Raw genomic sequence first — 15,273 nt, 5'->3', positions numbered from 1 at the left:
ATAGCCGTAACAGTCAAGAAGAATGCTAACATTGTAATGCCCTTGTGCAAATCTATGGTATTTCTGCATCTGGAATACTCTGTATAGTTTTGGTTACCACATTTGAAAAAGTATATAATAGAGCTGAAAAAATGTAGGAGAGTGATCAAAACGGTAAGGCTCAATCATTAGTCTTAAAATGTTTGGGACCGTAGCTTAAAAAAAAAGACTGAGATGGGGACACAATCAAACTGATCAATCATGTAACATGAAGTGAGTCTAACTTTAAATAGCTTTCTACATCACCATCTGCTCAAGAAATATTACCTAGATTGCACTGAGTTTATATTTGATTTTTGATATCCATGTTTTTGTTTCTGTTTAAAACTCACCTGCAGTAAACCCTAAAAAACAATTTTTGCAGAAATACAATGGGATACTCTATGTCATTAAGACCTTACAGGAAATATGGGGATGCTTACTAACACACAATCTAATGCAGGGGTGTCAAACTTGCAACCTCACGTGACGTGTTGCGATGTATCATGACTTTTTTTGCCATTGCCGACAATCGGGTGGTTGTGGTTTCGCTACGATGCATCCGGCTCTTGGGCTGGCAGTTTGTCACCCCTGATCTAATGCTTCTCTAATACATGGTTTTTATATGTTTTTGAGATTATTTCAAGGCTGCTGAGCTTCGTCTCCAGCATTACCTGGCACAGACTAAACTATAACAATAAGTATGTTGTAACTATCACTGAAAAATTAACAACCTACGGCGCTGAGAGATAATACGTAAGGAAATGTTTGAGCAGAATGAAAGCAAAAATATGACCAGTGGTAATGAATTCTTTATTTTTTCCAAAGTAAAAACAAATTAATAATGATGATGATGATGATGATGATACAGCTGGAAGAGACATTGGGGATCTTCTAGTTCAATCCTCTGCTCAAGCAGGAGACCCTATACCAGGGGTCTTCAAACTTGGCCCTTTTATGACTTGTGGACTTCAATTCTCAGAATTCCTCAGCCAGAGTGTCTGGCTGAGGAATTCTGGGAGTTGAAGTCCATAAGTCATAAAAGGGCCAAGTTTGGAGACCCCTGCCCTATACCAGGGGTATGCAACTTTGGCTCTTTTATGACTCATGGACTTCAACTCCCAGAATTCCTGAGCCAGCCGAGTTGGCTCAGGAATTCTGGGAGTTGAAGTCCACGAGTCATAAAAGAGCCATCGCCTACCCCTGCCCTATACCATTTCAAACAAATGGCTGTCCATTCTCTTTGATGGAGTGCCCACAACTTCTGAAGATAAGCTGTTCCACTGGTTAATTGTCATCACCGTCAGGAAGTTTCTCCTTAATTCCAGGTTGCTTCTCTCCTTGAGTAGCTTCCATCCACTGTTCCTGGTCTTGCCTTCTGTTGCCTTATTTGGAAAATAAGTTCACTTTCCCCCCCCCCCCCACCCCTCTCTTCTTTGTGGCAGCAACGTCCATCCCGTTGCTGTGACGGGGCCAATAAAATTACGTTTGATCGAAATGAAATGAAAAGTTAAAACAAACAAACAAACAAACGCCTCCACAGTCGCGCAGCTGCCGCACGCTCTCCCCACCCAAAGGCTCCATCTTCCCGCTCTCCCTCTTGCCCCGCGCCCTAGCCGCGCCCCGCCTTCCGGAACTGCCAATCAGAGGACAGCGGCCCCGCCCACTCCCCCGCTGCAGCGCTGCTTTCTCCGCCGCTGCCGGATCCGCTTCTCATCCCGCGCCATTCGGACAAACCTCTGAAGGAAGCTGGCGTCGCTCACTGTAGTAACATTGGTGACTACCCATTTGGACGGAAGGAAGTCCCTCCCCGTCTGAATTCTCTTTATAAACCCGGGTCAAGAAACCTTGGGACGAACAGCTGCGAGAGACCCCGTTAAGTTGGCTTTCAGGCTTTTGCTGTTCGAGGGATTGAGCAAAAGTATCTCACTATTTCTGCAAGTTCAGTTGTGATGAAAAAATAAAAATAAAAAAGACCATTTAGCAAGCTTAGAGCCACTGTAAGCAGGAGTCATTGATACTGCAATAAGCGGGAGACTGGCTGTTTCAAGAACTTTAGATAATACTTGGAAGGCAAAGAGGTCTGTACGTTCACCGTCTTTTCAAACGAGGCATTTTGTGTAGTTGTGTGTTTGTGCGTGCGTGTCTCTCTCTGTGTGTGCTTAAGCTTGTTTTCCCCTGCTGGCGTTTTGTTAATTGTTTCGTTAGATGGCAAATTCAGAATGTGAAATTAAAGAGTTAATGCTGAGGTGAAGGCCATTGGTAACTGCGGTGGCTCCATTGTTGTTGATAATCTGCTCCCTTTTTTTAAGCCTTTAATTGCAATTTTTTAATTATTTTTTTTCCTGAATGATGTTTTTTGAAGTTAACTGGTTTATTATATGCTGCCCTAAGTCACTTTTTTTGTGAGGTGGATAGCCATATAAATTTGATGAATAAATAAGTCTAAAGAGAAATGTAACATACTTTGTAATAGTACATTTTAAATGAGAACGTGTTGAAAGTCCAACATTAAACTAATGTTTAACGCAAGGGCATTGCATTCACAAATATTTGTCAGGCCAAGTATAATTGCGAAGGTAGTGTGTAGCTAGCTGAACTGGCATATCACAGTCTGGCCTATTTTGTTATATTTAACAATGTGCTGTGAGGACCTTACATTGTTGCTTGTTCCACAAATTATGGTTTAAAAGTAATACTAGCTACATTATTTAATTATTATCAGGCTGCACCTGAATTATAAAAGTACTTTGTGTGAATGCACCCTATCATAATCTTCCTGTTTTTCCCCCTGAAATGTTTCCATTTCTAATTTAGTGGCACAACTTTATCCAACTAAAAGAACCTATACAGGTAATCCTTGACTTATGACCACAATTGATCCAGAATTTATGTTGCTAAGTGAGAAATTTGTTAAGTGAGTTTTGCCCCATTTTATGACTTTTCTGGCCACATTTGTTAAGTAAATCACTGCAGTTGCTAAATTAGTTAGCAACCTGGTTGTTAAGTGAATCTAACTTCCGCTTTGACTTGGCTTGTCAGAAACTCACAAAATATAATCAAATGACCCTGGGACACTGCTACCATCATAAATATGAACCCAGTTGTCAAGCATCCAAATGTGAATTGAGATCATGGGGATGCTGCAACAGTCATAAGTGTGAAAAATCATCAAAAGTCACTTTTTTCAGTGCTGTTGTAACTCTGAGCGGTTACTAAATGAACTCTTGTAAGTTGAGGTCTACTGTATCAGGTAATGTTGGACTAAAGTCATGAGACAAGGGAAGGGATGCCCAAGCATACAGCTTCTTTATATTCTATTAAATCATTCAAGTTATTAATATTTTAAAATCTGTCAGTCTGAAGTTCTGCATATTTTGGTGTTCAACAGAACTATCTCTTTAGCTGATAATAGATGTGATTGTAACATCTCCATTACATATGATTGTGTCAATATAATTTGAAATTGTTTATAAACAAGTTCTGTTAAAATGAAAAATAAACATGTAACAATATGTTAAATTTTATACTGGTTTTTCAGGTGGGATGGATTCATCTTCATCAACAAAATTTCTAGATGTGGATGTGAAGGTAACTAATATATACTACAATCGAAAAGAAGTCCTTATAAAATTTCAAGGCCAATTTAACACAGAATGTGAGCTTGATTATCATATATTGCAAAAAGAATTACAGCAAGTACCAAAAGTGAAAGATTCTGTTGCAGTTGGTGAATTCTGTTTAGTCAAAGACTCAGAGGGTGGAGAATGGTACAGAGGAAAAGTAATACAAAAAAGACATGATACCTATGAAGTACATTTTATGGACAATGGGAAAATACTGGCAGTGCATGAAACTCACCTTGCATCTCCCATTGATGAATTGTTTCAACTTCCTCCAAAGATGGTTTATGGGATTTTTGCAAATGTGCTTCCGATTGAAGAAAAATGGACTCCCAAAGCTTTTAATTACTTTTCGTCTTTGATAGGCTTGCAGATTAAAGGTCAGATACAAGCCATTCTGCCAAACCAAATATTTCTTCTTGACGTGCCCAAAGTTGCTGCTGATGTGGTTGAATTCAGAATAGGAAAGCTTGTTGATGTAGCCACTTTCTGTCTTATTGTTGAAATGTTAACTGAATTTCCAAATGAGCCGCTTTGTAAACAAATGCCCAGTTTACCACAACAGAAATGTACAAGTCCAGGTACTCTGTTTTGTGATGCTGGAACTCAACCAAATATTCCACCAGTTCTAAGAAATCTTCAACCAATTTTGACTGTTGGTACTGTAGAAAAAGTAAAAATATCAGTAGCAGTTAGCCCCAGTAAGTTTTATTGCCAGTTACTTCGCCAACAGGTACATCTGGATTCATTGACAAGAGACATGTTTTCCTATTACGACTCTATCAGCAGAATAAAACTTCCATCTTGTGACAATTTTGGAGCCCTTTGTGCAGCTAGACAAAAAAATGGTCAGTGGCAGAGAGGAGTAATACAACAGCTACTTTCTGATAAAGTGAAGGTTTGGTTTATGGATTTTGGCAACCACGAAGCTGTGTCTTCTGAGTATATTTTTAAGCTTCTACCAGAATTTCTTTCAGTACCTATGTTTTCATTTCCTTGTGCTCTATCATGTCCTAGTGATCAGGATGGAACAGAAAAAAATGCTCAGCTAGAAGAATTTAAAGACACTCTGTTAACACAAGAGGCTATTTTGGTCCGCATAGATCTGTTCAATAGTAAAGAAGATGTATATTATGTAACATTACATAAATGCACATTGACACAGACAAGTGAAAATCTATCTTTGGAAAATGATGTGGATCCAAAACACAACACGGAAGTCTCTTGTACAAGTGGGAATGTACAAAATTCTAGTGTAAACTTGGCAGAGAAGATTTACAATACAACTCAACAATCAAGTTATTCTTCAAATCAAAAGGATACTCATTTATTGTGCTCCCCTTTAACAGTTCCTTACAAAAGAGCAGAAATGAAAATAGGTTCAGTTTGTGTTGGTTTTGCAGTTTATGTTTTGAATCCATCAAATTTCTGGGTGCAAACAAATGACTACTTAGATGAGTATGAAGCTTTAATGAAGAAAGTTGCAGATGTGTATGATGGAAATGAAGTCAGTGATAAAATTCTAGAAAACCCAGAGCCTGGAAGACTATGTTGTGCACGATATAGCAAGGATAAGTATTTTTATAGGGCTGTCATTAGACAAATCACAGACAACAATGTGGATGTTTATTTTTTAGATTTTGGGAACACTGACACAGTGCCACTGTTTGATGTGAAGATTTTGCTTCCAGAGCTTCAAGAATTACCAGCGTTAGCCATGTGCTGTACACTTGCTAATGCATTTCCAATGGAAGATATATGGATTAAAAAAGAAATAGATTTCTTTAAAACAACTGTGGATGACAGACTAATCACACTCCATGTCATTGCAAAACAAAAGGAGAATTACATTGTCAATGTGCAGTGTATGCATGGCTCCAAGCATACTGATGTTCTCAGGCTTATGGTTGAGGCAGGATGTGCAGAATATTGGGAGTTAAAACAAGATTCATTTAAGAAAACGGTAAGGGGCTTTCAACGAAACTACTCAAAAAATTACAAAAATAGAGAAATAGTAAGTAAAACATCTCTTCAGAAGAATAAGGTACTGATACCTACAACTACTCAGAAGAACAAAACGCTTAATACTCATGTTGTGACAAACGAGAATGCTAGCATTTTCCCAGTGTGGAAAAACATGCTTTCCAGTAAACATGGGCAAAAGGTTTGGAAAACAGATGGACTGGAATGCTATAAAGAATACAGATTTAAACCAGGTTGTGTATTTGATGTTGTATGTTGTCATATTATTTCACCAGGCAGTTTTTTATGCCAAATACAAAATAAGCTACCTGAGCTAAATGATATGATGGAACAAATTCAGAATTTTTACAACACTCAAAAAAGACCTTATGAAAGTGGAAAGCTTGCCTGTGTTGTGAAATATTCTACAGATGGAAAATGGTACAGAGCTGTTGTACTGAAACATGTATCCAAAACCGAAACTGATGTAATATTTGTAGACTATGGTAACAGGGAAAGAGTTTTGTTGAAAGATCTTCAAGCTATTCATCCAGACTTCCTAATTTTGGAATGTCAAGCATTCAGATGTTGTCTTAATAGTGTCACTGAATCCTTAATATTTGACCCCTATATTTGGACTGCTGAGATATGTAGTGATTTTAAAAAATTTGTTTCATCTGCTAATGACCAACTGATTTGTTCAATTTGTGCCCTGGCTTTTAAGACTCCCAACTATTTATATTACATTGTTGATTTGAAGACTCCATTTACTAGTTTAAGGCAATTTCTCTTTGACAGTGGCCATGGACAAATTTACTCTTTTGAATGTGCGCAATCTCTTATAACACCATTTTCTCTCTGTAGCTTTTATTATTCATCTTTTAATATGGAAGTTGGAAATGAAGAGAAAGTGTATGTATCCTATATATATAGCCCTACAAAATTCTATTGCCAGTTAAGTAGAAATGCAAATGAGATGGACAAGGTACTTGAAAAGATTTCAGAAATTAGCCAGAAATCAAGCCACGCAATCCAAATAGATACTCACAGTTTATGCATAGCAAAATATTTTGAGGATGGCGTCTTCTACAGAGCTTTAGCGTCTCCTATAGAATCATCAGATTTCTGCCCGGTATATTTTGTGGACTTCGGAAATAAACAGTTGGTGGCAAAAGAGGAACTGGTTCCTATTCCAAACAATGCTTCAGAATTAATGTTCACACCTATGCAAGCTATCCACTGTTACTTATCAGATCTAAAGGATGTTGAAATTCCATCTGAAATAAAAGTATGGTTTGAAAGAAATTATTTGGAAAAAGAGTTGAAGGCCGTAATAGTATCTAGAGAATCTGACGGGCAGTTTGGTGTGGAATTGTATGATGGAGAACTACAAATAAATGGAAAGATTAAAGACTTACTAAGGCAAAAAAAAAAAGATCTGAACCCAAATGATATTAAAAAGGGTTTTCAAAAATGTGTTGGGAATAAACATAGGGCTTATAAAATAGAGTTGGATATAGAAAAAAAACAAGTTGAAAGTAATAAAATTGGAGAGCAAACAAAAGTAGGCAATGATAAGTTACATGTTAAATATAGAAACAAAATAGTAATTGATCAGCAGAAACAGGGTAGTAGACCTGCAAAGTTTCCATTGACTTTGGATTTTTCAGATGTCATATTGAAAAAAGTTTTGAGATACAGATATGAAAGTACTCACAAAGAACCCAAAACTGACACTATTGATTGCCTTAGTCAGTCAAAGAAAATTAAAAGTAAAAGAACTGGATTACATGTGCTAAAATTAAACATTTTAAGACAAGAAAGAAGCAACAAGACTAAGCAAAAGTACACAGATCTTCCTCAACTTGATATTCTTCTAAATTCTAAAGTCTGGGGTTACATTTCTTATGTAGCTAATCTTTCAAGTTTTTATGTTCATCGTTCAGAGGATGAAAATAAAATTGTACAACTTGCTCAGGAACTGAATAGAGAAACGCTGGTAAAAGAGTCAGAAATAGAAGCTGAAGTTGAGAAAGATGACGTTGTTTTAGTAAAGTATGAAGGTGATGGTTGCATATACAGAGCTTTAGTCAGAAAAGTCCTAGCTAATAAGTTTTTTGAAGTAGAGTTTATTGATTATGGTAACACAGCAACTGTGAATTCAAAAGATATCTACAAAATTGAAAAGTGTTTACTCAATTTACCAAGACTCAGCATACATTGCTTCCTTACTAAAGCAAAGTGCTTGTTTTCAAATAAAAACTGGAGTATTGATATGGATGCTTATTTTATCAGTGAGGTCAATAATCAGCCAATCATGATTGAGTTTCTACAACAGTATGACCAACAGTGGGAGGTTAACATAATTTGTCATGGAATATCTATATTTGATAAATTAATGGAGAGACAAATCCTTTTAGGTATAGAGAACATACTTTCATTGAACTTTGACCACAACATGAAACAGCTCCCAACAATAGATTCAGAAACTGTTAGTAATGATCCAGGTAAACAATCAGAAAGTCAAACTTTATGTGAAAGCATTAAAATCAGACCTACTAAGATTGGCTACCAAAATATAAAGCCTGGACAGATGGAAATAGCTGAAATTGGTCATATTTCAAGTAATGGGTACTTCTATGTGAAGTTAACTAAGGATGCACAAACAATGCTCAATTTAAATATACTGGTTGCTCAAGAGGTAGAGAAAAAGTGTTTTATTGCTATGGAAGAAATTAGAGAAGGATTAGAATGTTTGGTAAGATCAAAAGAAACCTTGAGATGGCATCGATCTGAAGTTATTAAGAGATATGTGAAGGAGGAATGTTCGTTGGTTCTTTTTGTGGATGTAGGAAAATATGAAATGGTGTCACTGCGTGATATACATGTGCTGAGTGAAAAAATAAGGTGTATTCCCAGGAATGCAGTGCTTTGTAAATGGATTTGGATTGGCAATCTAAGTGATTGGTCTTTTGAGAAAATGATGGAGAAGGTAAAATATTGTGAGATAAAGATTATATTTTTAAAATACTTAGAAACTGAGCTTATTTGGGAAGTAGATCTTTTAATAGATGGAATTTTATTTTTGGAATATTGGAGTCAAATATATAACCAAACAAAATTAGAGAGACGTAACTTACTAGACACAGATAATGTCAGCAAATTACTTGATATATCAGTCAAGTCAAATTCAATTCCATGGGCACAATTTCAGAAGAATAGATACTATCCTGGATTTGTCACATCAGTCACTGATCCTTCAAACTTCTGTATCCAGTTAGAAGGTTCATTTAAAACTTTGAAAGACTTGTTCAAAATGCTCTCTAATCTTCCAGAAAACCTCCCAACTATGCCACAAGAATGTGTAATTCCTGGTGCCTGCTGCTTAATAAAAAATGGACCTAATGGAAACTGGAACAGAGTTGAAGTTTCTGAAGTGCTCAAAGACTCCAGCACATTAATACTTAGTTTTATTGATGATGATGGTTTATCATTTCCCTTTCCCATCTCTAATGTCTCTAACCTGAAGATTGTCCCAGAAAAGCTAGCTAGTTTACCACGATTAACCTATCCTTGCTCATTGTTTGGAGTGACACCTGCTGAAGGGAAACATTGGAATGATGAGGCCAGACTTAAAATTCAAGAATTTCTTGGCAGACAAGGTCTCACATTCCAGTTCAAACAGCCTCATTGTGGACTGAAGCTAGAGGTAGATGTTTTTTGTGAGCAAAATAATGCGGCAGATGTATTGGTTGCTTCTGGTTGTGCTTTGTATTCAAAAACTGCATCCTTTGCATCTGCTAGTTGTGCTGACCTTCAGCTACCAAATGCACATATTGTTGATGATCTGTTCTCCATTCAGAAGATCTCTGAACCGCAGATTGCCATAAATAAAGACAAGAAAGTTTTGCAATTGAAGTGGGTTGATTTAAAAAAATTAAAAGTGAACAGCTCAAAGAAATTACATGGTAAAAAAAAAGATACTGTGATGACTTTCTTGCATAGAAGTAAAAGAAATTGTGGAAGTCTGCACAACCAGGATGAAAAATTATTTAAGCAATGTTGTGACAAAGAACAACTCAACCAAACATATTCTACAACCATATCGAAGGCTTCTGATAAGTTGCTTTTGGGCTCCAAGAATGCTCAGATCCAGATTCATGAAGAAAATTGAACATGCGCTCACAAGAAAGGTCAGTTTCAAATGACATTTAAAACAACTGTACAAAATTGTCTTATACTTTGCTTTATATATAACAGGAATGATAAACTGGACTGCCTTTAAGGCTAGGAGCAAAAAGAATTATGCACTTAACTTTGCTGCGTAAACTGCCATAATGCATACTGGAAGGATACTAGTATATTCCACATATAATGCAATATTTTATTTATTTTATTTTATTACATTTATATACCGCCCTTTCCCGGAGGACTCAGGGCGGTTTACAGGGGATTAAAAACCAATAATACAAAAGTTAAAACCAGTTTAAAAAAGATTAAATTTGTCCCTGTACAAATAAAACCCCAATTAAAATAAATTAATCCTCAGCCTGGGCCAGAGAGCTCGAAGAGCCAGGTCTTCAGGCCCCGGCGGAATGAACGGAGGTCGGGGGCAGTCCTCAGCTCCACTGGCAGCTGGTTCCAGAGGGCAGGCGCCCCCACTGAGAAGGCCCTATCCCTGGGTGTTACCCGCCGGCAATCTCTTACCGGTGGGACCCTGAGAAGACCCTCCCTGTGGGAGCGCACTGGACAAAGGGAACTTGATGCTGGCAGCAGGTGTTCCCTCAAATACCCCGGACCCAAGCCATGTAGGGCTTTATAGGTAATGACCAGCACCTTGAATTTCACCCGGAGGGCAACCGGAAGCCAATGCAGCTCGCGGAGTAGAGGTGTTACATGGGAGTATCGGGAGACCCCCATTACAACTCGCGCAGCCGCATTCTGCACCAGTTGAAGCCTCCGAGTGGTCCTCAAGGGCAGCCCCATGTAGAGAGCGTTGCAGTAGACCAAACGGGAGGTCACGAGCGCATGAGTAACTGTGCGTAAGGCATCTCGGTCCAGATAGGGACGCAACTGGCGCACCAGGCGAACCTGGGCAAAAGCCCCCCTGGTCACGGCTCCTATATGGTCTTCAAAATTGAGTCGCGAATCCAGGAGGACGCCCAAGTTAAGAGCCCTATCAATGGGGGGTAACACCTCACCCCCCATCGTTAGAGATGGAATAGTCTGGTTGACCCGAGATGCCGATATGCACAGCCACTCAGTCTTGGCGGGATTGAGACGAAGCCTGTTTCTCCCCATCCAGACCTGGACTGCCTCCAGGCACCGGGACATCACGGCGAGGGCATCACTGGGTTGGTTCGGGGTGGAAAGAAAAAGTTGGGTATCATCAGCGTACTGATGATACCCCACCCCGAAACCATGAATGATCTCACCCAGCGGCTTCATATAGATGTTGAACAGGAGGGGCGAGAGAACCGACCCCTGAGGAACTCCACAAATGAGAGGCCTCGGGGCGGATCTCTGCCCTCCCGTCAACACCGACTGCGAGCGGCCCAGGAGATAGGAGGAGAACCACCGTAAAACGGTGCCTCCCACTCCCAACCCCCTGAGACGCTGCAGCAGGATACCATGGTCGATGGTATCGAAAGCCGCTGAGAGATCTAATAGGACCAGGACAGAGGAGCAACCCCTGTCCCTAGCCCTCCAGAGATCATTCACCAGCGCGACCAATGCCGTCTCCGTGCTGTGTCCGGGTCTGAAACCTGATTGGTACGGGTACAGATAATCAGTTTCCTCCAGGAACAGAGGAAGCTGATGCGCCACCACACTCTCAACAACCTTCGCCAAAAAGCGAAGGTTGGAGACTGGACGATAGTTATTTAAAACAGCCGGGTCCAAGGCAGGCTTGTTGAGGAGGGGTCTCACCACCGCCTCCTTCAAGGCGGCAGGGAAGACACCCTCCTTCAAAGAAGCAATTATTACTGCATGGAACCAGCCTCGTGTCCCCTCCCGGGCCGCATAAGCTAGCCAGGAGGGGCACGGATCCAACAAACAGGTGGTGGTGCTCAGCCTCCCCAAGACCGTCCCATTCCTCCACATCAGACTCTGCCCAGTCAGAGTCCAGACCGGTCCGGATCTGAGCGATTTTGTCCGCCAGATGATGATTAAACTCCTCGGCTCGTCCCCGCAAGGGATCCTCCCTCACCTCCTGGTTAAGGAGGGAGCGAGTTACCCTAAACAGGGTGGCCGCAAAGTAGTTAGACTTCGCCGTCCTTATCTCCGCAAGATAAGACCTTATAAAGGTTCTTAACTGCAATCGGTCAGATTTGGATCGGCTGGACCTCCAACTGCTCTCTAGACCTCGTCTCCGACACTTCATCTCCCGGAGCTCCACAGAGAACCATGGGGCCCAGCGGGATCTGTGCCGGGTCAGAGGTTGCAATGGTACAACGCAGTCAATAAGGAGTGTATCAAATCTATATGAGGTTGCACAGTGTGGATATGTGTAGAAAGATAATCTGCCACAATGTGATTATAGGCAGCTTTAGGGCTCATTATGGAGCAGACAATTTAGTCCTCTTAGAGGACTATCTACGTTAGGAATTTCTTCTTCTTTATTAGACTTATATACCGCCCTTCTCCCGTAGGACTCAGGGCGGTTCACAAGGTTTTTAAAATAGCAATACAACAATTACAAAAATTAAGAACAGTTAAAATGATTACATTTAGACCTTGAATAAATATAAAACCCCAATTAAAACCCCAATTAATACTCTCAGTCCAGGCCAGAAAGCTCAAAGAGCCAAGTCTTCAGGTCCCGGCGGAAGGAGCAGTCCTAAGCTCTACGGGCAGCTGGTTCCAAGGGCAGGCACACCCACAGAGAAGGCTGGGTGTTATCCACCGGCAATCTTTTACCGGCGGTACCCTGAGAAGACCCTCCCTGTGGGAGCGCACAGGACGAAGGGACAGCAAAGTAGTGTTCTCCAGGCTGAGCATTTTGGCAGGTTTCAACCAGAATATCCTTCTGAACTGCTTTCCGCTGGGGAACACAATTTTATAATGGCTTGGTTATAATGATTTTAAAAAGGTGTTAGAGATTCCAATTTGATGTGGCCATTGAAAATTGTTGAGTAACATCTGTTGTATTTGGATTTGGTACCACCAGAACGCTGATGATGACATTACCTCTTTTACTTCTTTTCTGCTGAAATACAAGGAAACTGCTTCATTTCTGAAGTCAGTAATGGAATGAATGAGTGCAATCTTACAGATATGCAGATCAGACACTAATGTTCTTGGTTAGTTGAAAGATAAATGAGAAAATATGGAATTTAGTCAGAAGCTCATTTCATTGGTGTCCAAGAACACATTGGCATTGCTTGGGCAATTGATTTAGGCTCACTTGTAGAAAAGAGCTATTAAAAGGCTGGAGGGCATTTTCATTTAGAAATGTTTATATTTTTCCATGTACATGAAGACCCACATTTATATTGTTGCTATCATGTTTTGTTTGGCCACAGTAAGCCTTTCGTATGCCAGGGCCCCCAAACATGTTGAATTTAAATTCCATTACTTCTTGAATAACAAATGCACTAATTTGGGGGAAACCTGTACAGTCCATGTAGGATGTACATTATTCTATATGTCATGTACACTCTACAGTCCGTGTAAAGTGTACATGACTAGGTAGATTGTACATGACTGTGTATTGTTCGTGTGACTTTGTAGCCTAGTAGAAACTTTATGCATTCCTCTCATTGTAGAAGTATAGGCTGTACTTTGGAAACCAGAACTAAAGAATTTTTTTTTAATCCCATTTATATCCCGCCCTTCTCTGAAGACTCAGGGCGGCTTACAATCTAAGCACAAATCAATGTGCTTAGCAATAGCCTTCATTCTATGTATATGCCTGCTTATTAGGGCTTTCCGCCCCCCCCCAAGTGGCATTATTACAAAGTCAGATTATTGCCCTCAACAATCTGGGTCCTCATTTTACCTACCTCGGAAGGATGGAAGGCTGAGTCAACCTTGAGCCTGGTGGGATGCGAACCTGCACTAATTGCAGGCAGCTGGTGTTACTTAAAGAGGCATTAGCCCACTGCTCCACCAAGGCTAATTACAGGTCAATGATTGATTGATTGATAGACAGACAGACAGACAGACAGACAAATATAAAAATATGTTGAGACTCTAGAAAGAGTGTAGAAAAGAGCAACAAAAATGATTAGGGGGCTGCAGGCTAAAACGTGAAGAACAGTTACAGAAATTGAGTATGTCTAGTATAATGAAAAGAACTAGGGATGACATGATAGCAGTGTTCCAATATTTGAGAGGCTCCTACAAAAACAAAGTCAAATTATTTTCCAAAGCACCAAAAGACAAAACAAGAAACAATGGTTGGAAACTAACCAAGGAGAGAAGCAATCTAGAAGTAAGGAGAAATTTCCTAATGGTGATAGTAATCAACCAATGGAACAGCTTGACTTCAGAAGTTGTGGGTGCTCCATCGCTGGAGGCTTTCAAAAAGAGACTGGACAACCATTTGTCTGAAATGGTATATTCCTGAGCCAGCCATGCTGAGGGACAAGGGAGGGGTTTCCAACATGAGCCATGCTGACTCAGGAATTCTGGAAGTTGAAGTCCACGAGTCATAAAAGAGCCAAGGTTGCCTACCCCTGGTATAGGATCTCCTGCTCGAGTAGTGGGTTGGACTAGAAGACCTCTGATTTCCCTTCCAATTTTATTATTCTATATTCTGTGAAAAAATAGAAAGTTTTTTAAAAAATTAAGTCTCTGTAAAATGCAGATATGTCTTCACAGTAAACCTGGACAAAATATCATGTATATTTTCTTTCTAATATATCTGCTTGTTTTTTTTCAGGTTAAAATCTGAGTAAATGGATTATCACAGCTGAGAACTAATGGACAATAGGTCAACTTTCACTTGAAAAATAACGCAGGAACAGTATGCAGAACATATTCTATTTATAAATTTATCATTTATAGAAATCCAGACCAGAGGCTCATAACTTTTAAAAAGTGTAAAGGGTACATTAGTATTCTAGTTAAGTTCCCTTGCTCCCCTGCCATATACACATATTTGTGTGCCTTTTAAAAATCTCTACCGAAGATTGATTTAACATTGGGATGATGACAGCATGGAAAAAGAAATACTTTGGAATATGATTTTCAGCAAAAGTAATCTGTTAGATTCCTGGACAAAGACCATCTTGCAATTGGTGCTAGATTTTTATTATAATGCTAAACTTTATACTTATATGTAATAATCATTTGGAATTTTGTTTAATTTCAGAAGTGATTGGGAACTATCAGGTTTTTTTAATGAAAGGTAATACAAGAGACAGTTGGTGGACTTTGGTGTTTGATGTTGAAAAAAATTGCAGAAATATGAAAATTAAGAACATTTGTTCCATATGTTGCTAAGTTTTTTGGGGCATGTGAGGCATCCAGTTGTACAGATTGTGTAACTGCCAAACGCTGTTCCATTTGTTTTTACCAGCCAGAAGCCTGAATTTAAACAAATAGAATAGGAAAATAATCTCTTCATTTATACTGACCATTTCAATGTAAGTACATTTCAGTAAAATATAGATTTAGGTATGGACTTCCATATATCTTGGTCCTTCCAGCTTTTTCCTACAGTGCT

At 39.4% G+C, this 15,273-nt stretch overlaps 1 protein-coding gene across 1 annotated transcript; it reads left to right on the top strand.

Annotated features, from left to right (window-relative positions):
- Nucleotides 1-3,564: 3,564 nt before the first annotated feature.
- On the top strand, nucleotides 3,565-8,662 carry TDRD15 (tudor domain containing 15; the record flags this gene model as incomplete). The annotated part of the gene is made up of 2 exons (XM_081344682.1): nucleotides 3,565-8,595; nucleotides 8,639-8,662. 2 exons carry the CDS (start codon nucleotides 3,565-3,567, stop codon nucleotides 8,660-8,662), a joined length of 5,055 nt encoding a protein of 1,684 aa, XP_081200808.1.
- Nucleotides 8,663-15,273: the final 6,611 nt, after the last annotated feature.

Source organism: Vipera berus (assembly GCF_964194415.1).
Source record: "Vipera berus genome assembly, chromosome: 1".
NCBI classification, from domain to species: domain Eukaryota; kingdom Metazoa; phylum Chordata; class Lepidosauria; order Squamata; family Viperidae; genus Vipera; species Vipera berus.
The sequence above is the reverse complement of the archived record's forward strand: the minus strand, read 5'-3'. Positions and strand labels throughout refer to the sequence as shown.